General features: G+C 35.2%; 1 protein-coding gene across 1 annotated transcript; it reads right to left on the reverse strand.

Annotated features, from left to right (window-relative positions):
* Nucleotides 1-24,731, reverse strand: LOC101710809 (transmembrane protease serine 11B). Its single transcript, XM_087187147.1, is given in 10 exon segments — nt 1-1,252; nt 8,419-8,504; nt 8,860-9,119; nt 17,063-17,281; nt 18,000-18,057; nt 18,511-18,671; nt 20,570-20,637; nt 20,722-20,837; nt 23,563-23,681; nt 24,682-24,731. Coding segments are annotated over 10 exon segments (1,299 nt in total). The 3' UTR covers nt 1-1,090.

A 24,731-nucleotide genomic window follows, 5' to 3' on the forward strand; every position in this document is an offset into this window, starting at 1 on the left:
AATTCCTGCATATCAATGTGTTCAATAAATTTGTGTGTCCAGATAGAAAGAAAGCACCATCACATCACATGGGTTATAAGCGTGGTGTCATTATGCATATCATTTGAGTCCTTCTTGAAAATGAAGAAGAGCAACACCACAAACAACTGAATGAAGAAGCATTTTTTAGTTTATTTTACCTGTCTTTAAATTTTTTGGCTACTATTCACTTCAGGAAATTAATTACAAAAGATGAGTTATTTGTAGAGATTACAAAGTCAGCTATGAGACAAGCTGCTAACATAAATATTCACAGTTCCCTGTTCTTGAGGATTTCACACCACTTTTGCTGAAAGAGAAGACAAATGACAAAAAGATTTAAAGAAAAGGTTACATAAATAGTCACAACTTAAAAATCATTCTTTAACTCCTCACAAATTTTGACTCTAAAATCAATGAGGGTAAATTCATCTATCACACATGAAAAACAATGACTGAAGCAAATATATTCTTTTCTCTAGTCTCCAATTTCTTGATCTGTAAATGAGAGACATGAGAACCTCTCATATCCCTTTTTTGGTCCAAAATCATATGATTTTATGAGGCACACAAGACACCTCACATATAAATAAAAACATAAATGTATATTATTTGTCTCAACATTCCAGTTTAACAAAATGCAATTATAATTTATAGAATAAAAACAATTTATTTTGTAAATACAACAAAATTCTCTAGTAATTAGAAAATATGCATTTTATCTTAATTATTAAATATATATTAAGATCTATTGTGGATGTACTGGTAAGATAAATCAGAATTACAACATTATTAATAATATTTTGGCAGCTTTTCTTTTCTTCTTGGCTTCTATATTTGTTAAGTAGTTAAATAATTTTATATTTTTATAAAATAAACAATTCAAAAAAAGTAAATAAATGAAGATGTTTTAGGTACAACTATATATTGAGAAAGATATTTGTATTTTGATATAGTAAAAAAAATGACCCAAGCTACCCCTCTACCATTAATTAAAAGAAAAAGATCTTGAAGTGATAGACAAGATGATCCTGAAGTCGACGTTATGTTCCATTTCACAGTTACTTTTCCTTCAGAGTCCAGTCTTGGAGGTGATCCAATTTCGGTAAGAAGTCACTCGTGTATAGACTCCTGGCTTATTCTTTCTAGCACATCCTTGATCCCAGCTTACTATTCCAACAAGGTGCCAGATATTTCTGGAGTCAAAATAAGCTAGTGGTCCACCAGAATCATTCTAGAAAAAGAAAGGAAGCTTATTTCTTATCTTATTGAAAAATTTCCTTTTATTTCTTCTCTGCAGTTATCAATAGCCCCTAGGTACTGAAATCATTTCATCCTGTTTGTATCAGAGGGCAATCAATCCTCCAACTTCCTAGAAAGGGGGATGGTGAGGGCTAAAGAAAAAAAGGCAATAGAGACTTCTGTAATTTCAAAGTATATAGGGGACTGGGAGGTCAGTGCCTCAGAGTGGGCAAAGACAAAGACTCTGAGTTTGCCAGTATTTATGGGCACACACAATAATTGGAGGAAGCATCAGGTGACTTGGGGGTGTGGTAATCCTATGTTGATTCAGACCTCATGCTGATGAAGATCTTAGGTTACAAGGTTCTTATGCTGAGGAGGACTGTAAGGAAAGCATTCTTATAATAGCAGGTGGGCCCGCTGCAGACAGGCAGGTCGGTGCACGCCCTACCAAGGTCCTGAGTCACACGGAAGACACTGAATCACCCCGCTGCAGACAGGCAGCCACCTGATTCCACACTACAAAGATGCAGAGGACACCAGACCACCAGACCAAGGTACTGAGTCCCACTGTAGCTGGCCTAGAGGTAGGGGCTTCTGAGCCATCATCCCACTGCTCCTGGTCCAGAGGAAGGGGCTTCCCGGTCACCATCCCTTCCACTGCTCCCAGCACAGGGGAAAGGGCTTTTGGGCCACCTTCTGTCCCACTGCCCCTGGCCCAGAGGAAGGGGCTTCTGAGCCACCATCCCTACCACTGGTCCCGGCCCCTGTCCCACCTCACCCACCTCAGAGGAGGTAATCCATGCAGGTGCTAACAGCCCCCCGCCCCAGTCAAAATGAGAAAACACTTAAATAAGTCTCAAAACCAGACTTCCAGATCACCTACAGCAACCACAAAGGGAAATGAGATGGAACACTCTGATACTCAACCACCTGGACCCACTGAACTGGCAACAAAAGGGGATCTGGAAAAAATGAAATCAGAAATAATTTCTCAGATAACAGGAGAAATTGGGCCCCTAGTGCAAGACATGATTAATCTACAGAGGAGCTCAGGAATATGATGGAATCCCAACATAGGGAACAAATGGAATTCATAAAACAGATGCAAATAGATGTCCAGGACATGAAAAACTCCATTGAAAGTCTACACAGCAGAATGAGTCAATGTGAGGACAGAATTTCACACATAGAAGATAAGATTGCAATTAGTGACCAGGAAAAGAAAAATTGCTTCAAAATTATAAGGAAACATGAGAAATCAATCCAGCAGTTGTTACATGATGCAAAGAAGAATAATATAAGACTGATTGGGCTCAATGAAGAAACAGGAGAGAGTGGAGATGACATGAAAAACCTCTTCACAGAAATAATGGCAGAAAACTTCCCAAGCAGGGGAAAAGAACTTGACAAACAGATAAGTGAGGCACATAGGACTCCAAATAGCCTTGATCAAAAAAAAATCTACTCATAGGCATATAATTGTTATGATTCCAGAAACACAACAGAAGAACAAAGTTTTACAAGCAGTCAGAGAAAAGAAACAAATCACATACAAAGGAAAGCACATCGGAATCACACCAGACTTCTCAACACAAACCATCAAGGCAAGAAGAGCTTGCAGTGACATATTCCAAGCCCTAAAAGAAAACAGCCTCCAACCCAGATTGATGTACCCTGCAAAACTATCTTTCAAAATGGATGGGGAAATAAGATACTTTCATGACAAAAAGCACCTTAGGAACTTCGTGAATACCAAACCAGCACTTCAAAGAATTTTACACAATATCCTAGGAACAGATATTGAGGATCACAACCCCAGGAAGCAAAGCAGAATGAACCCATCTGGCATGTCAAGAAATTAAATGCAAAGGGGGAGAACCCAATAAAAAGAAAAAGTCATGGAAATGACAAGTCAATACGTTTCAGTTTTAACCATCAATGTTAATGGTCTCAATTCACCAATCAAAAGAAACAGATTCGCAGAATGGGTCAAGAAGCAAAATCCAAAAATATGCTGCATACAAGAAACACACTTAATTCAAAAGGAAACTCATAGACTGAAAGTTAAAGGGTAGAAAACAATACTCCATGAGACAGGAACCCGAAAAAAAGCAGGAGTAGCTATCCTCTTTGCAGATCAAGTAGATTTCAAACCAACACTGATTAAGAGAGATGAAGAAGGACACTACATCCTTGTAGAGGGAAAAATCCAAGAGGAAGAGATGACAATCATAAATATCTATGCACCAAACCCTAGTGCACCCAACTATATAAAACAAATACTAATGGACATGAAAAGTCATATATGCACTAATACAATTGTAGTGGGGGACCTCAACACCCCACTGTCACAAATAGATAGATCAACTAGACTAAAAATAAGTAATGAAATACTAGAACTCAATACAACTCTTGAACAAATGAACTTAACAGATGTTTACAGAGTCTTTCACCCAACAAAATCAGAATACACATTCTTCTCAGCTGCACATGGGTCATTCTCCAAAATAGACCACATACCCACACATAGAACATGTTTAAGTAAGTGCAAAGGAATTGAAGTTGTCCCCTGTACATCATCAGACCATAGTGCGATGAAATTGGAGATCCATAGCAAAAGAAACTCAAAAAATTTCATAAACATGTGGAAATTGAACAACACACTTCTGAATAACCAATGGGTCACAGAGGAAATTGAAGAAGAAATCAGACAGTTCCTTCCATTAAATGACAATGACAATACAACATATCGGAATCTATGGGACACAATGAAAGCTGTCTTATGAGGGAAATTCATAGCAGTGAATATGCATATTAGGAAAACAGAACGATCCCAATTAAACAACCTGATGCTGAACCTCAAGCTTCTAGAAAAAGAAGAGCAGGACAACCCCAAAGTTCATACAAGGGAGGAAATTATAAAGATCAGAGGAGAAATCAATGCAATGGAGACTAAGAGAATGATACAAAAAATCAATAAAGTCAAGAGTTGGTTCTTCGAAAGAATCAACAAAATTGACAAACCTTTAACCAACCTTATCAGAAAAAGGAAAGAAAAGGCCCAAATCCATGCAATTAGGAGTGAAAAGGGTGAAATTACAACAGACCCAGCAGAAATCCAGAGGATCATCAATACCTACTTCCAGAACCTATACACCAATAAGATGGACAACACAGAAGAAATGGACAGATTCCTAGATACATATGAATTACCAAAGTTGAATGAAGAAGACCTAAAAATTCTGAACAACCCAATATCAACCAATGAAATTGAAAACTTGGTAATTAAAAACTTATCAACTGAAAAAAGCCTGGGCCCTTATGGCTTTACTGCTGAATTCTACAAGACATTTAGAAAGGAACTGCTGCCACTATGGTTTAAACTCTTCAATGAAATTGAAAGGGAAGCAATACTCCCAAATTCATTCCTGGAAGCAAGCATCACCTTGATCCCCAAAGCAGAGAAAGACCCAACAGAAAAGGAGGACTATAGGCCAATCTCACTAATGAACATAGGTGCAAAAATCCTTAATAAGATACTGGCAAACAGAATGCAGAAGATCATCAAGAAGATCATACACCCTGATCAAGTGGGATTCATCCCAGGCATGCAGGGATGGTTCAATATACGAAAATCAATCAATGTAATACACTATATCAATAGAGCCAAGGATGAAAACCATATGATTATCTCCACAGATGCAGAAAAAGCATTTGACAAAATCCAACATGCATTTATGATAAAAACCCTACAAAAAATTGGAATAGATGGTCTCTACCTCAAACTGATAGAAGCCATCTATGAAAAACCAACAGCCAATATCATACTAAATGGTCAAAAACTGAAATCCTTCACACTAAAATCAGGAAGAAGACAAGGATGTCCACTATCACCACTCTTGTTCAATATAGTTTTGGAAACATTAGCCATGGCAATTAGACAAGAGAGAGAAATAAAAGGAATAAAGATAGGAAATGAAGAACTCAAATTGTCATTATTTGCAGATGACATGATACTGTATATAGAAGACCCCAAGAACTCCACCAAATGGCTTCTAGACTTAATAACCACATTGAGTCAAGTAGCTGCTTACAAGGTCAACACACAAAAATCAATAGCTTTCCTCTACACTAACAACAGACTCACTGAGAGAGAAATAGGGCAAATAATTCCTTTCACAATAGCATCAAAAAAACTGAAATCCCTAGGAATCATCCTAAAGAAAGAAATCAAAGACCTCTTCTCTGAAAACTATGGCACTCTGAAAAGAGAGATTGAAAATATCAGAAAATGGACAGACCTCCCCTGCTCCTGGGTAGGAAGGAGTAATAGAGTGAAAATGGCCATACTTCCAAAACTGCTATATAGATTTAATGCAATTCCAATTGAGATCCCAGCAGCATACTTCATAGACCTCGAGAAAACAATCCAAAAATTCATTTGGAGCAAGAAGAGACCCAAAATAGCAAAAGCAATTCTAGGTAACAGAGACATGGCAGGGGGTATCACAATCCCCAACCTGAAACTATACTACAAAGCTACTGTGATAAAAATAGCATGGTACTGGCAAAGAAACAGACCTGAGGAACAGTGGAACAGATTAGAAGATGCAGAAACAATGCCAGACACACTCAGCCATCTCATCTTTGATAAAGGAGCCAAACACCCTCACTGGAGGAAAGATAGCCTCTTTAATAAATGGTACAGGAAAAATTGGGCTTCAACTTGCCAAAGATTCAAACTAGACCTAAATCTCTCACCATGCACTAAACTAAAATCAAAATGGATTAAAGATCTAAATATTAAAATAGAAACTCTGAACCAGTTGGAACAGAGGTTAGGTAGAACCCTTGAAGACATCAGTGTAGGAAAAGATTTTATGAACAAAACCTCAGTTGTCCGTGAACTAGCACAATCAACAAATGGGATCTCTTCTTATTAAAAAGCTTCTGTACAGCAAGAGAAACCACCAGCAGTGTGAAGAGACAACCCACAATGTGGGAAAAAATCTTCACCTGCTCTTCCTCAGACAAAGGTCTACTATCTCGAATCTATAAAGAACTGAAAAAGATCAGACCTCCCAAATTTAAAGACCCAATCCAAAAATGGGCATCTGAAATGAATGGACATTTCTCACACAAAGAAGTAGAAATAGCAAATAAATACATGAAAAAATGTTCAACATCACTGGTCATTCGAGACATGCAAATGAAAACAACACTGAGATTCCACTTCACTCCAGAAAGAATGGCTGCTATCATGAAATCAACCAATAACAAATGCTGGCAGGGCTGTGGGGAAAGAGGAACCCTGCTCCACTGCTGGTGGGAGTGTAGACTGGTGCAACCACTGTGGAAATCAGTATGGAGATACCTCAAAGAACTAGGACTGGAAGTCCCATTTGACCCCACTATTCCACTGCTGGGGATCTTCCCCAAAGAATTAAAAGAATCATACCACAGTGATATATGTGTACCCATGTTCATAGCAGCACAGTTTGTAATAGCTAAAACTTGGAAACAGCCCAAATGCCCATCAACTGGAGACTGGATAAAGAAAAAGTGGTTTTTTTATAAAACGGAGTACTACTCAGCCATCAAAAATGAGAAATTAGAGACATTTATAGCTAAGTGGATGCACATTGAGGCAATACTCTTAAGTGAAATTAATAGGACACACATGTGTCAATACGGAATTGTTTCTCTGGTGTGAGAAACTGAAAGTGTAAATAAGGACTAAATGTATAATAGGTCATGTGAAATAGGAAGAAAAGGGGCAAAGGGGAAGGAAGTGGGAGGGCTAGGGGAAAGGATAGAAGGGAATGGGGTTAATATGAGAAAATGGAAAAATAGGAACAAAATCTTTGTAAATAGGGAGGACTGCAGGGGTTGAAGGGAGGGCTGGGCAAGGGTGAAAAATAAGAACCAAGAGAGACTATGTAAAGGTGCAAATTTCCAATGATGAATGTCATTATGTTGTATACCTAAAATGTACCAATGATTAGAATGAATAATCGATAATGTAAAATAGGAAGAAAAGGTCCAAATGGGTAGGGGTATTGGGAGGGGCAGGGGAAAGGAAAGAAGGGAAAGGAAAAATGCTGAGAAATGGAAAAAATGGAAATAAAGTCTTTGTAAATAGGGAAGGGTGGAGTGCGTGAAGGGTGGGCTAGGAATGGGGAAAAAATAAGAACCCAGATGCATTTTGTAAAGGTACAATTCCCAATGAGAAATGCAATTGTACCAATAAATGTACCAATAAAAGAATTTAATACAAAAAAAATAATAGCAGGTGGGAGGAGTTAAATTGATAAGGAATTTGTCCCTCCCCAGGTGAAACCTTTCTCTTACTATGCCGTTCTCAAGGAACCAGGATGACTTTAGCTGATGTAATCCTCCCTTTGAGTGTCACAGCATCATAGCACCATTGAGGTCTCAGCTGTGACCAGAGGCAAAAATGGAGTTATGTCTTGACATGTCACAGCCAGCCTGTAGGCAGGAAAACTAGGCCTACTCACAATTTAATTGTGAAACGATTTTTCCCCAAAACTATGTAGAATTCTTCCTGACATATTTGGCCTTAGAATTCTGGAACTCTTGAGTTTATGCAAAACTCAGGGAAGCCACAGAACTTAAAATACTACCCAGAGTTAAATGTTGGATTGGGTAGACCAAAACTTGGTTTCAGATAGAGTACAGCCTGAATAAGGAGAAAGTGACTTGGCTCCTATGAACATTGCACTACAGTTAAATGTCCATGATGAAGCCCGTAAGGAGACCACAGTCCCCTCCCTGCCAAATCTCCAGAGAGGGAGGAGTCACTGTTCTAGGTCTACAAGTTGCTCTTTTTGCTGATTTCTGTAGAAAATCAGACCAAATTGATTGTATAATTTTCACTGAAAAGTATGAAGTTAGGAATTGTGTTCGCCACTTTATTCTCAGCATCTAGGCTGGGTGGAGTCTGACACACAAATGGGATCAGAAACAAAATAAATAAGAAACTACTATGTGACAATCAACAAATAAATTATTTTGTTGATAAAATCCATTTAATTGGCATTTGGGGAGAAAATGATTGGATAATGTAGCTATATGTTCCTGGCAGGAATCAGCTTCTCCTGACATGTATCCAGCACACAGCATTTCATCACTCACCAAGCCAGATAATGCATATGGGGCATTGCAAATTTTGTCGTCAATAATCTTCAAAAAAGCTTGTTGAAGTACCACTGGAAGTATACCTAAAGATAATAAAGTTTGTTTATTATAGGGAATCTTAGCCTTGTTAGAATAAAGAACATTTATAGCACAAAACAGATTCTTTTAAGTCACCAAGAACCATGATAGTCCTAGACTACAGTAGTCTCTTTGAGATTTATATTATAATTGGTTGTTTCACATATAATTTCAATATTACCAATTCACATAAGCAAAAAGTTTAGTTTTCAGAGCTTGAAGACAATAAGATGTCATGCTTTGTGCCTTGGCTTGGTTTTCTGTTCAATATACTCACCAATTAACCACATAAATGAGTGATTGGTGGATTGGTTAAATAGTTATTCCTACGAAGGTATTACACTGTGAAAAGGACCTTACCACTTGTATAAAATGCTCCCCATCCTGTAACTACAACGTTGTCATTTTCTGAAAGCTTCATTTTAGTCTCTGGAAGACAAATCCTATGAACAGACTTTGTAAAAGAAACTTCTTTAGCCAGTTGCACAAGAGTGATATCATTTTGATACCACCTACTGCTATAATTTTCATGAAGAATAATATTTTGGACTTCTTGCGTCATATATGGTTGATTCACTGCAGTTTCAAAGTTGACAGTCCAGTATTTTGAACTATCTTTCCTAGAGGATACAATTTAATTTAAAGACATTCAATTCCCAGACAACACTGTATTTAAATTCTTATCTATAAAAATGTCTCTGACATGGAGATGTTATAAACTTTGCAGCCCATAAAAACAGCACTAAATCTGTCAGCTTTCTTCACATGGTCCCAAGGAGGTCACTAGTATTTTCTCTGATAAATCAGCTCCATCCACGTTTTGAGCATTTGACCTGGGCAAGCATTGCATGAGCATCCTCACTCCTATAAATGAATGGGATCCAGAATTAGTCTCATTGCTCTACACCCTGAGTTCAGAGAGCCTGAGGCAGGCACTGAACATCTGTGGACATAAAAAAATTGTAGCTCTTTCTCAGCCAATCACTGTATTACATTTACCTAGCCAGTACCTCCTCTTTTCTAATTTAGATTCCATGACCAATGCCTCAAGTTCCTCCCTGAGACTCTTTCTCAATTTAGGACTTAATATCCTATTTAATTATTCTCACTTGTCCCATATATGGTTGGTGCTTTTTTTGTTGTTGTTTTAAGTTTCAAGATCTTCATGTTGTGTCTCCAATTTTCAAAACTCCACATGCTCAAAATAGAGCTTTTTAAACTTCATTTCCTTAAAATCAACTAAGGATCCACACCCAAAAATTTATATTTTAAAAACATTTATATTTATATTTTCTTTCCTTCACCAGGTAGTTGTTTAAGAATCTTAACTTCTAAGGTGGCTTATAAATGATTTTTGAAAATCATTTCTGTATGACAAATTTTATGAATTTACTTTGTAAAATATACCTCTGTAAGTTTTCTGTCATTTAGAGTTGTTCAAAACTGATATAATTAAATTGTCTAAATATATTTTCTAACATTCTCTTTTACAAAATCTCCTCTAATAGCAAGCTGCTCTTCATTGTCTGAGGAATACAATTCATGTTGTTCAATCTCCACACATTAAAGGAAGCTTTTTCCCAACTAGAAATGCATGTTATTCTTTCTCATCTACCCATATTATTAATGAAATATTATATTTTTAGGATCCAGATCAAATCTTACATATTCACATTACAGCATGCCATCGTTCTTCAAATATCTATGGCATTTACTATCAATCATATATGTGATATTTACCACACTATACTGCTTTCTACTTTTAACAATGACATTTATATTTTTAGATTACATTACAAATCTCTAGATTGCAAGATAGAAAAGCACCTGGTAACTGAAACCAAACATACCTGAATTTGCATTTGGTTTCTGTTATTTAAGAACTATATGATTTCAGCCAAGGAAAGATCATCACCTTTTCGTAGTTTCTTCATCTTTAGATTGATTAAATTAGCTGTTGCCCCTTCTGCAATGTGGGCAGGCAGGCCTGCACTTGACCCAAGGCTTCCCCCTCCAGACTCACAATGCCCTTCTCCTGACACAAGCAAGCAAGACTGAGCAAGATACTCCCCCCATAACTGCCAAAACTCAAGGGCAAGATCATGCATCAGGTCCTGGCTGGCTGTACATTTTCCTCTCCCTTAGCATGGAGCAGCAGAGGTGAGGACTATTCAAACAACCTGATCCTGGACAAAGACGACTCCTGGTCAGAGACCGTGTGATCACTGACAGGAAGTCCAACAGTCACCTGACCCCCTATCTCCGTGGCCTACATCTGTCACAGAGCAGAGCACTGATGGCCTCCTCCATGTACCAAGGGGAGTAAGGACATGCCTTGGGGGGACAGTGATCACAGTCTAGGATGACAGAGGGGCCTCTGGTGTGGGGAGAGCACCTCAAAAACTCACAGGCCCTACAGCTAGCTGAGAAAATTGTGACTGCATTCCAAGACTACAGATCTTTGAAAGAAATCACTCATTCAAAAACACAGGAATTTTTTTTACTTTAACTCACTCCTTTTGTGATTTTTCTATTTTTTAATATCTTTCTTTCCTTCACCAGGTTTTGTTGGGGATTGGGTTTTTTCTTCCTTTCTTTTTTTCTTTCCTCTTTTAGTTTCTTTTTTTCTCTCTCCCCCTTTCAATTTTTTCTCCTTCCTTTTATCTTTTTTTAATTTCATGTATTTTGGTCTCTTTTTCTTCTTTTTCTTGTTTATTCATTGCTGTGAATGATTAACACTATTAATTTCCTTTTACTTCTTAATAGGACCTCCATCTCACTTTTCTCTGTTTCTTTATATACATTAATTAATTTCTCAAATTTTGCTTTATTTAATTATCCAGTTCCCCACCACTTCTAGCTGTACTAGTAAAACAACTAAGCTTTATGAAACTCAGTATACCTAGTGAACATTATGCTATTCATGTTGAATATTGTTCTAGTGTTAGCAGAGGTAAAATTGTCTTGTTTAGTAGATATTTACTTTAGGTAAGTAGTAGGTCAATATTTGGTTTATCTTATTGCTTATACATACTGTAACATATTATAATTATATATCTTTTTTCAATGGTAAAGTGTGGTCCTTAAGGTTTGTTAATAGTTTGTATTTGAAGCTATTATTGATGGTGATTATTTTTACTATAGCCAAAGTGACATAACTGTTATTAATTGGTTCTCTTGGGATGTCAGTATCTGGATTGCTTTGAGAGTCATTAACAATGCTGTGTTCCATTCCTGGAGATCTGGGTACTGAGTTTAATATCTGCAACTCCCATTCCCAAATAAACTGAGGTGGTTGAATTCTAGAACATAGGCAATGGCCAAACAATAGTTAGCTATGCCCAGAGGACACCACTGATTAGTAGACAGAAACTATAAAGTTCTCCATAATAGAAACAAAGCTTTCCACTGCAATCATCTGCCAACCCTCAACACACACACACACACACACACACACACACACACACACAGACAAATAGAAACGTGAGAAGACAACCACACAAAATGTCTCCAAAGACTTCCAACTCCTTCAAACCTGAACAGAGGGGTAGAAAGGGGTGGGAACTAAAAGACATACACCCAGATTATTGAGAATGACATCAGAGAAGATGACCAAACAGATTAACAAGACATTTGACAGCTCATAGAAGATATGTGATAAAATATTGAGCCAAATAAACAAAACCATCAGTGAGTCTAAAACTAAACGCTAATAAAAAATAGAAGAGCTAAACAAAAGTATGCAAAACATACATACCAGCATAGAAAAGAATAAGAGCCTACAAAAAGGCACCAAACAGAAATTTGGGACATTAAAAATTCTATCAAAAATATGGATGGCAGAAAGAATCAGTGTCAGGAAAGAGTGTCAAAACCAGAAAACAGGACTGTTTTTGGTTTCCAATTAATGAGATACCTTAAAAACAACAAGAGAACATGAAAAAATGGATCCAACCACTCCCACAATTATAGTGGGAGACATCAGTACCCCACTATCACAAGTAGGCAGATCAACTACACAAAAAGTCAAAAAGAAATCTCAAAGATGAATAAAACTTTCAAACAAATGAACTTAATAGATATCTACAGTGTTTCACCCAACAAGAGTATACAAATCCTTCTCAGTAGCACATGACCTTTCTACAAAGTAGCCCACATAAAATGATACTAGATGATGAAAAGAACATTAATATAAGACTTACTGGAATTAGTGAAAAATTAGAAGACAGCACAAATGGCATAAAAAACCTGTTTATTGAAATAATAGCAGAAAACTTTCCAAATAGTATCAAGTCCCAAATCAAAAGGCACAGACTGGCAGAACAGATCAAGAAACAAAATCTAACAGTATTCTTTACATAAGAAACACATTTAACCCAAAAAAGAAACTAATAGACTAAAAATCAAAGGATGGAAAACAATATTCCATGTAATGAGAACCCCAAAACAGGAGTAGCTATCCTATATTCAGACAAAGTAGACATCAAGTCAAACTGATGAAAAGAGGCAAAGGAGTTCACTACATATTGGTTAAGGGAGCAATCCAAAAGGAAGATATAACAATTATTAACATTTAGGTACAAACAATGGTGCACTCAACTTATAAAACAAGTACTGCTGAATATAAAAGATCAGACAAACACAGACACAATTCTAGTGGGAGATATCAGTACCCCATTATCACAAATAGATCAACTGTACAAAAAGTTAAAAAGAAATCTCAAAGTTGAATAAAACTTTCAAACAAATGAATTTAATAGATATCTACAGAGTTTTTCCTCCAACAACGGAATATACATCCTTCTCAGTAGCACATAAACTTTCTATGAAGTGGCCCACATAAAGTCATACTAGCCAAGAAAGTAAATGAAAAAGAATTGAAAATATAATCTGCACATTATCAAATCACAGTGCAATGAAGGTAGAAATCAATGACAAGAAAACACAGTGATTATACAAATGCATGGAAAGTAAGCAATCTACTCTTTAAAAAATGGGCTACAGAAAAAAATCAAGTAAATAAAACAGTATCTAGAACAAAATAATAGTACCAATACAACATACAAGAACTTACGGGACACAATGTAAGTAGTCCTAGGAGGGAAGTTTATAGATGTTGAGTGCCACTTCTTAAAAACAGAGAGAGCCCAAATAAATAAATGTAACAATAAACCTCAAGGTCTTAGAAAAAACAACATTCCAAATACAAAACTAGTACAAGGAAGGCAGCTATAAATATCAGAGCAATAAAAATGAGACAAAAATATAATGAATGAGTCAAAGAGTTGATTCTTCAAAAGGATAAACAAAATAAACAAACCCTTAGCCAATCTAACAAAAAAAGACCTAAATCAGTGCAATTAGAAATGAAAAAGGTGAAATCACAGTGAACACTTTCACAGTCAAAAATATTTTACCAACTATTTTGCAAATCTGTATGTACACCAAAAAGTCAGAGAATTCAGAGAAAAATGGATAGATTTCTAGATACATATGATTACCAAAATTAACCAAGAAGATTTTAAAACCCTGAATAATCCAGTAACAGGTAATGAAATTGAAACAGTAATAAACAAAATACCAACTACAAAGAGCTCAAATTCAGGTAAATTTACTGCAGAAGTCTACAAAAACTTCAGGGAAGATTAAGATATATCATGTAAAGGTACAAATTCCCAATAATGAATGTCATCGTACTGTATACCTAAAATGTACCAATAAACTTAATTAAAAAAATGAAATCAAAGGGCAGGAGTACTCCCAAAATAATTCCTGGAAGCTAAAATTACTCTGATTCCAAAATCTGACAAGAATATACCCCAAAAATAGGACTATAGATGACTTTAAGGAATATAGATGCAAAACTTCTTAACAAGAATCTGGCAAAGAGAACACAATGAATCATCAAAAATATCATACAGCACAATGAAGTAGGCTTCATTTCAGGGATGCAAGGATGGTTCAGCATATGCAAACAAATAAATGTCATACATCATACAAACTGAAGCAAGGACAAAAATCACATGATCATCTCAATAGATGCAAAAAAAAAATCAACCTGTGACAAAATCCACATCCATTCATGATAAAAATACTGAATAAAATAGATACAGAAGAACTATATCTCAATCTGATAAAAGCCATTTATGACAAACCTACTGTCAACATCATATTAAATGGGGAAAAACTGAGTGCTTTCCCTCTAAATTCAGGAACAAGACAAAGCTGTCCATTATCACCACTCCTATTCAAAATAATACTCAAAGCTTTAGCAAGAGGAATTAGGCATGAAAAAGAAATAAAAGGGATGTTTAAATGAAACAAATAAGTCAAATTATGATTATTTCCAGATGATGTAATCCACTACACAAATGATGCAAAAAAGTCTACCAATAGACTCTTAAAATTAATAACCAAATTCAGTAATGTACTAGGATACAAAATCAACACACAAAAATCAATAGCATTCCTGTGCACTAGTAATGAACCCACTGTGAATGAACCTGGAAAAAATACCACTTGAAATAACACCAAGAAATTTTGAATAGTTAGGAAGGAACCTAAATAAAGAAGTGAAAGACCTCTACAACAAACACTATAGTATTCTGAAAAAGAAAATCTATGAGGGCAACACAAAAGGAAAAGACAGCTACTGTTCCTGTATGGGCAGAACCAATATAGTTCAAATGACCATACTTTCAAAACTGATATACAAATTTAATGCAAACCTAATCAGAACACCAACAGCATTCCTTCCAGAACTCCAAAAAACAATTCTAAAATTTGTACAGATCCAGAAGAGACCTAGAATAGCAAAAGCAATCCTCAATAACGAGAAAAACAGGAGGCATCAAAATCCTGACATGATGTTACAGTATAAAGCTACAGTGACAAAAACAGCATGGTACCGGCACAAAAACCAACAGGTGGATCAAAGGCATACAATGGAGGATGCAGAATCAACCCCCAAGCACATTCAACTATTTGATCTTTGACAAAGGAGCCAAAAACACGTGCTGGAGGAAGATAGCCTTGTTAAATAAATGGTATTGGGAAAACTGGCTATTCACATGCAGAAGATTAAATCTAGATCCATAACTTTCACCATATACTAAGGTCAAATCTAAGAATTAAATGTCAAAACAGAAATACTTAACTTCAAAAAATATAAAATAGGTAAAACTCTAGAAGACAGGCATAGGCAAGGACTTTCTGAACAGAATCCAATTGCAGAGAAAACAATTTCAAGAATCAACAAAGGGGATTATATCAAATTAAAAAGCTTCTGCACAGCAGAAGAAAAACAAGTGAAGTGAAAACTTACAGAATAGGAAAAATGTTGCCAGCTATTCCTCAGACAGAGAACTAATATCTAAAATATATAAAGAACTCAAAAAAATTAGATCCTCAAAAATAAAAGATCCAATCAAAATTGGTCAAGTGAAATAAATAGACACTTTCACAGAAGAAGCACAAATGGCCAATAAATTTGTGAAGAAATTCTTAACATTGCTGACCATTAGAGAATTGCCAGTTAAAGTAACACTGAGATTCCATCTTGCAACGAGATAACAAATGCTGGTGAGGCTACAGGGAAAAATAAACCCTTCTACCCACTGTTGTTGTTGAGAATGCAAACTAATACAGTCATTATGGAAATCAGTATGAAGATTTCCCAAAAAACTAAAACTAAAAATTTCATTTGACCCCATATTCCCCTTCTAAGTATTTTCCTGAAAGAGTTAAAGACATCATCTTATAGTGATACACACATACCCATGTTCATAGCAATTCATGATAACTAAATCTTGGAAGCACCCTATATCTCCATCAACAGATAAATGGATAAAGAAAATATGGTATTTACACACAATGGTGTACCGCACTGCCATAACAAAAGATATATTTCACTTATTTGAATGAAAATGGCCATACCTTGAGGCTATATTGTTAAATGAAGTAAATCAGATACACAAGCTTAAACATCTCATATATATCGATACATATATGAAACCCAAATTATAAATAAAAAGCAAAATGAAAGCCAATCAATAGGAAATAGGGAGATAGATCTTTCTCAATTGGGAAGGGGATCAAGAGATGGGTGGAATGCAGAGGAAGAGAAGAGAAAGGGGATTAAAATTATAATTTAGAAAAAAATGTAATTTAGATGTGTTATATATATATATGTATCAACTCCACACCGGGAATATAAGCATTATGTATTGCAAATATGTACTAGTAAAAAAATGAATACATTGATTAAATTATACCATCTAGAATTATTGTTATGAGTAGATGCAGTGATATAAGTAAAACGCTTAAGGCCAAGCCCAAGTAGCTATTTGGTCAATGTTAATTACTTCTTTTAAATTTCCTCTCCTTTCCCAAATTTAAATTCTTTCCTTGTCCTTCAATTATGCCAGTAAAAATAAATTCTGTATATGATTGCAAATTTCATATAATTTTAGTGATCTTTCACACATTTAAGTTAATCCTTACATGCTACCCAAAATAGACCTGAACCCAGAAGCCTACATTTAGTCAAAACTTTTGAACTTACTGAACAAAGCAGTGAGCTGCAGATAAGAGCCACCTGGTGCTGATCAGCGCAGCCCGACAGCTGTGTTGGCCTCTCCACTGGAGACTGGCCTGCCATGGCCATGCCCCTTCCAGAGCATTTTCCCTGTTCACAATCCAGTTGCCAACTGTGGTACTGTTGACTAGTTGTCTCCCACAGCCTAGGGAAAAGGGTTTGCAAGAGCAGGTATCTTTGATTATGCTTTATAAGAAATATTACCTTAACCATTGCATGAAAGCCTTCAGTGGTTATTCAGCTTATCTTAGTAGATTCTGTTGCTTCCTGCAAAATACTGTTTTCACAGTGTCCATTCTTCTTGGTTGAGAGACTGACTTGTTCTCTTTTCCAGTCTGAAGCATCTTTTAACTGCTGCCTTTCCTTGTACTTATTTATTGAAATTTAAAATTTTCCTCTCCCCTAGTAGATTGTTAAATTCTTGAAAGTGCAGACTGTTTCATGAGAGGCTACATGTTGCATGGAGTATGCAATACTGTTTGCAGGCACCTTGTGACATTTGATACTCTGTACATATCTAATTCAAATTTAATGACTATAGTTTATGGGCAACATGATACTTCAAAAAGAAATAATTTTTAAAATATAGAACTGTTTTTTATCTGTAGCAAATGTTTGGTTTGCGTTTTCTTTTTGTCCTAGAAGGTTGTCTTTTTTATTTTAACTTATCTACATATGACAGCCTTAACCCAGTATTCCATTCTTTAAAATCAGTTCTCATTTTACACTTTTGTACAAATCCTTATGAATATTAAAATTCATTGTCCAATGTTTTACAAAAATTTTTGTATTTTTGTCTGGTATATCCAGTACTTATAAAAGAGTACTATAAATTTCTATATGAGGTACTTCACGATCTTTTTTAGAAAAAATGTGGAAATACTTGTGAATGTTTTAAATGTACAATAAAGCTTTTAACTTACAGTTGTTGACAAACATTTCAAAGTTAGTCTTGCTGGTTTCTGAAAGTATAGAAAAACCATAAATTAATATGATATCATCAAGGTGTTAACTCTAATCTAAGGACATAAATACCAGTATTTCTAACCTGATTATGCCCAATATTAGCCATGCAGACTGGTTCATGTGTTGATTAGTCAGCTCCTTAACTCCTACTTGTTATCTTTTTTACCTTACTCTACATCTCTACCAAGTAGTATAGAAAACAGGGGAAGTAATGGAAACACAAAGTTCTCAGGTTTATGATACTGACATTAAAAATTCAGTGAGGAAAAAACCTGATAATCTTACAAATCTTTGTATTTCTTTCCCAGTGATAGTTCTCTTTACTCTCTATAAGGGGAAAAAATACTCTTGAAAATTCCTAAAATTCTTGGTTCATTTTTTTCTAGTAGTTTTTGTTAAATGGTCAGGAAACACAAGTAAATGAGGAAAAGTGTTCAAAAGTAAAATACTTGAAAGTTTAATGGAAGTGGGAACTGCACCCCAGGATGCCACGTTGCCTGTCAACATTTGCTGTAAGACAGCTTTGATTTTCATCCTCAGGCTACCCCTCCTCGCTGGAGCAAACTTAAATGTCAGCAATAACTGCACCCTTGACCCACTCTGATCAGGCCTAGGAACAAAAGAAATGTTCTAATGTGCTGCTTCTTGATTTGTTTCACTTCTTTTCTGTTCATCTTGGATTTTCCACAAATCATAATTATATTCCTTTGTACATATTAAGGAATAACACACAGATACTGTTCCAGTAGGTATAAAGTGCAAGAGTTCCTAAAAATCATCCGAGCTCAGATAAACTGTCATTAGAGAAGATGGGGAATCCAAACTAGGGATTAGAATATTTCTTTCTTTAGTTTTTCATTATGTATTTTTATTAATACGTATTTATAGTACATAATGATTACATTTATTATGGGGAGTTTATACATGTACATAACACACCTTAATTCTTTTTGTCCCCTTCTCTGCCATCCTTCACTGTTCCCTCCAACTTGTGATCCTATTTATAAAGGCTCTATTTCTATTTTTTAGTTCTTTTTTTAAAATCCCTTTTCTTCCTTCCCTCCTCCATCTCTTGTTCCTCTTTTCATTTGAAAAAGATCTCCCTACTTCCTATTATCTATCCTTTATTTATACTTCAGGTTTCTCATGTAAGACAAACCATGAGGTATTTAAACTTGTGTACCTGACTTATTTCACTTAATTTTATTATCTAGAGGTGCATCTTTTTTTGTACACATGACTCGAATGTATCTTTCTTTGTGGCAGAGTAGTTCCCCATTGTGTGCAAATACATGTTCTTTATCCATTCGTCTATTGAGGGATATATAGGCTATTTCCAAGAAAATTTCAAATATGTGGGAAAATGAACACTGGCCAATAAATTACTGGCATGAGATTTTATCACAGTAAAATAGAAACCATTGCTCTCATATAATAATTTTTCTAATAATTTTTTGAGGTTATCAATAAAAAAAGTTAAGGAAGAATTCAACTTCTAGCAACTATTCAGTAGCTTGTACTAAGCTTCTTTCTGTAATTTCTTACACAGACCTAGTCTGTTCCAATAGACCTGTATAATGAGAAGGCTCAGAAAGAGAACCTCAAAGCATGAAGAAAAGGTCAGTTAATCTATATATTCAGTAACATTTGTATTAATTAGGAAAGGAATTGAATTCATTTTGGAAGACTTTCAAATCAAAAGCCATATTAATCCCAATTTTTTAAACCCACAATTCTATTTTTAAATAATTATCATCAATGGAAGGGTCTTTGAAGGGTTTTGTTTATCTGTAAGCAATTAAGTACCTTGGTTGATTGGTTAACTGAATCTTGTTTTGTATTGGGAATTCAGAATTCTGGCAATTACTAAATTATAAATGCTGGCAAATTTTACTATGTTTTCCCCATATATCGTATCCTTCTCCCTGCATTACTTCCTACAACAACTACCCCCAACTTACAACTTTTTGAAGGTACATTTGGGTAAATACTATCCTAAGGTATTCATTTTGTTCTATATCCATCACAGGGACAGTAATTGCTAAGCTGACCAATAGGGTTATTTCAAGGAAGTTGTGGACAGATGGGTATGAATGGATATGAAGAGGTAGCTAGTAATGGGAAGCAAAACAATCCAGGTGGATGACTTGTTTTTCCTGAAGTTAAAATTATCTTTCATCACAGAAATCAGCGAGGATTGATCACCCTAACAACCTCATAACTCTCTTGCAATTATAGAGGCAATTATAGGTTTGTAGATAACAGTTCTCACCTTGAACAGGTATTTGCTAAATACAGTAACAGGTTAGTTTGTGAAAATCGTTCTTTTCTTTTCTTTTTTTTCTTTCCTTCCTACCTTCTTCCTTTCCTCCCTCCCTTCCTTTTTTCCTTTCTTTCTTCCTTTTTTATCTCCCCCCCCTTTCTCTGAATCTTTATGTTTGTCTTTTTTAATTGTTTTTATCTAAAACCAGAGCTTTTCCATATGATCTAGAATGAATTTGTACTTACAAATATTTGATGACCTGAGAGTTGACATACTCTTTATATACACCAGAGTTTTCAAATGCATGTGACATCTGTTGAGAGAGAGGAAAAAAGAGCAATCATGTACATTTTAATGAACTGTGTAATTAAATTTGTAAAATATATCTCTGATTTACCTTGGTTTTGATATCTTTACTCAGATCTGTGCTGGCTTGTGAAGCAGTATTTTCACAACTATCATTGTATGTGACTCCAGAAATATGAAAATCACCTCGATAATAGTGTATCTTTTCTGTGAAATGAAAAAATACTCGTAAATTTTAAAACAGGAAGTAACCACATGTCCATCCACATCTTTGTCTCAAAATTAGCATTTAACACAGGTTTAAAAATAATCAGAAAGAAAAATAAAAAGAAGGATAGAAGGAAATGGACATCCACTTGGCAGCTACCTGCATTCATTCATCAACTTCTTCCCTTCAGGTGATAGTAGGTGCCAGGTGATACCCTCTAGGTATAAGGGCTGATCAAAACTATCATGTGTGTTTAAATAAAAATTTTTATTAGAGTAAAAGACATACTGGCATAAATCTTTCTCAAAACATTACCCCTCAACTCAAACACACTTATCCCATCACTCTTGCCATTTTCTAAAGCACATCTAGAAGTCCTCTTTCCTGAGTGTCTTTACAAGGTGCAATAAAAAAAGAACATGGGAAAAAAAGAGGCAGGAGGTATTGTGTGTAGATGCAAATTCCCTATGAAGAGTGTTAGCATTATGTATGTCTAAAGTGTACCAATAAATGTTTTGCTATTTAAAAAAAAATACAGTGAATGCTGCTGCTGAGTGCCATCCAACAAAAAGGTAGATTCATAAAAACATTAGATATGAAATTAATATGAGAAAATGAAAAAAATGGGAACAAAGTCTTTGTAAAAAGGGAGGGGTGGAGGGGTTGAAGGGAGGCCAAGGGAATAGGGGACAAAAAAGAACCAAGACAGATTACCTAAAGGTGCAAATTTCCAAAGATGAATGTCATTATATTTATACCTAAAATGTACCAATAAAATTAATAAAAAAATAAAAATAAATAAATCCAACATTAAAAAATCAAAACAACAACAACAAATTAGATATATCTTCATCCACCTTGTTGACCAGATTTCGCACTGTGAAACTTCTGGCTTTTCCCCAAAGTTGAAATGACTATGAAAGATAAATATTTTTAATTGATTCGGGGCATTGAGGCAGCTACCACAGCACAACTAAAAAGACTCAGAGGACTTTCATAACTCTGTCACAAAGTGGCAAGAATGATGGGATAAGAATACTCAAAATGAAGTGGGTGTTTTGGGGGGGATTAATGGCAGTGTGTCTTTTAAAACAATTTTTAAAACTTAAATATTCACTGTATTTTGTGATCATACCGCATATATACTCAGACCTTCTTCAAACTGGCAGTGCCAGCAGCCTCTATCTATCTATGCTTTTTGTATGAAGTGCACTCTTCGTTTAGTGATTACTCAATTGATTTTTCTAAGCAGTTCCAATATAAGAAACATCTTAAAAGTCATTTTTCACTTTTAGGATGTGCTACATCCTGTTGTACCTTTTCTCTCCCTGCTTTCCACTATTTGGAATCATTCCCTGAGAGTCTTTCCCTCTCCCTGCAGCATACCTGATACACTAAGCCACTACAATTTAGAGCAGGAAATGCCTAGAGGTATTTTTTCCTGGCCAATATCTTTCTCAAAATTAGGAACTCCTATGCAACGGTACTTTGTTTTGGAGATATATATATATATATATATATATATATATATATATATATATCAAAAGCTATTGTGCTTTTGATCCATCTTTAAAATATGTTACATTGTCAGGTGTGGCGGAGCATGACTGTAATCTTGGAATTATATTCTGGGAGGCTAGGCAGGAGAAATACGAGTTTGAAACCAGCCTGGGTAAGTTTAACTATTTAGCCAGACTCTGTCTCAAAATTTAAAAGTAAAAAGAAAAGACTAGGGATGTAGCTCAGGGTGAAGGCTCTGGGTTCAATCCTAGTACCACACGCCTTCCTTAACTGAAATAATATATTGCACTGGAACTCAGAAGTAATTCCAATCTGAGATAAAAATTTGTTTCCTATCATTTTCTAAGTTTTTCCTTATGGCAATTGGTGCATGTGAAAGTCAAATGCCAGAGTCTAAGAAGTCACCTAAGGTGATCTGAAAAGAGTAAGTATGGAAATAGAAAAAACTCATTCAGCCATAATTCAGCTTGGCTATATCACCATGGCACAGCACTTCAGCCCTCTGAGATTTTTTTCTTAATCACAAAGATTAAATTGCAGTAGAGAAAGCCCCTCTCTTTTATTTTATGATTTTACTCTGTGAACTTTGCCATCAAACGATCTGGAGTAAATAATTAGAATCTACTAACTTGATGTTACACTCAGACTACTAACCTCAGTATTCACAAATAGGCAGATTTATTTGTCAATTTGTCAATGTCCAGATTCACAGAAACCATGGTGTTTAAATTTCTAACCCTGGTTGTATTACTGGAAAGTTATATTGATTCCAAGTGCCATTTTTAAACTAATTTTCACTTTATTACTGGCTCAAGTCTGCATGAGACCCAAAATTAATATGCTGAAGTTCTCAATGTCAATGTAATCTACTTAAAGATAGATTTTAAATGAGGAAATTAGGGTTAAATGCAGTTACAAAGGTAATGTTTTAATCTCATAGGACTGGCATTAAAAGAATAAAAAAGGGATAGGAAAATTAACACACATTTTTACAATATAGGAAAGTATATTATCATGCAATATTACTGTAAGGGGGAAAAAAAAGCAAGAGAGGAGGAGGCACCAGGCCTTTCTTTATGATGTTGAAATAATATATCAAGGAAATGAGAAAACTTCCCAAAGAATTTTTTATGTTTCTTATCAATTTTTTAAAATAAACCCATTTAGTAGTATGCGTTAATACTGAAAATAGTCAATACTTACCAACTGCTAGAAAATGAACAAGAAGACCAATAATCACTCCTAAAATTGCTGTTATTCCAAGAGAAACAAGAATTATCAACTATAGAGGCCCAGATCGCCTCTGGGAAGCCACGGTGGACCTATAAAAGAAAAAAAATGACAAATCAGATGACAGACACTCCAAATCTACCTAGTTCTCTTTCATACAACAGTATTTATAACATGCATTAGTCTTTCTTATGTTACTTGCAAACATGGAATGCCTCACAAAGACAGACCCAAACATTCATTCATATAACAAATCTTATATGAGTACAAATCTTATTTGAGTGGTAGCTGCTGGAAATTCATCAGTGAACAAAATAGACATAGATTCTGTCCTCATATTGCTGAAGAAAAATTGATTAGCTTTTTTTCTTTTAATCTAAAGCAGATCATAAAATACTAGATGTGGTCTTATATTTTTGTGAGCTATAGTCATGATATGTACATGGATATAAAAAGATTTATAGACATAATTAAATACATAGTGTAACATTCATAGGTTTAACAAATGTGCCAGGACACACCATATGTCAATTTCAATAATCTCCATATTATGAAGTTAGACACATACATTTCTGTTTACTTTTTCCTAAGCTATGTTTTGTAATTTTTCTTCCACAAATGTAGGTTACTTATGTAACATAAATGGATATATTGGTTAGTTGTTTTGTCATCAAAATCAAACAATTAGATGAAAAAGAATCAGAACTTAGTGGCTTGGCTTCAAATAGAACAAAATATTTTAAGGTTATGGTTAGATTTTTTGGTCAGACTTAAACCTAACTTATACAAGCTTTAGACAGTAGTAGTCTTCGTGTCTGGTGTCATGACATGGTGTCACGTAATTGGTCATTTGGTGGGAGAGCTATAAAACAAGCACTCTTATCCCAAATTTCAAAAGACCCTTCATCTGTTTCCACAAACTCTGAGTTCTGCATCACTCTAAATAAACCTTGCAAAACAGAAGAGTTTGTAATCAGGGTATAAACTTGTAAGATGAGATATTCTCTATTAATATTTGAATGTTTTCATTCTCATCCCTCCCTCATCCCTTGTCTTTTAGGTGGCTAAGATTTTTCTAACATTACCATATACCAAAACTGTGCAACTCCACCTGGTTTTATTTCCTCTTGTATGTTCTCCAT

This window comes from Heterocephalus glaber, unplaced genomic scaffold, assembly GCF_053883595.1.
Source record: "Heterocephalus glaber isolate CG9 unplaced genomic scaffold, H.glaber_assembly_v1.0 deba00001509, whole genome shotgun sequence".
NCBI classification, from domain to species: domain Eukaryota; kingdom Metazoa; phylum Chordata; class Mammalia; order Rodentia; family Bathyergidae; genus Heterocephalus; species Heterocephalus glaber.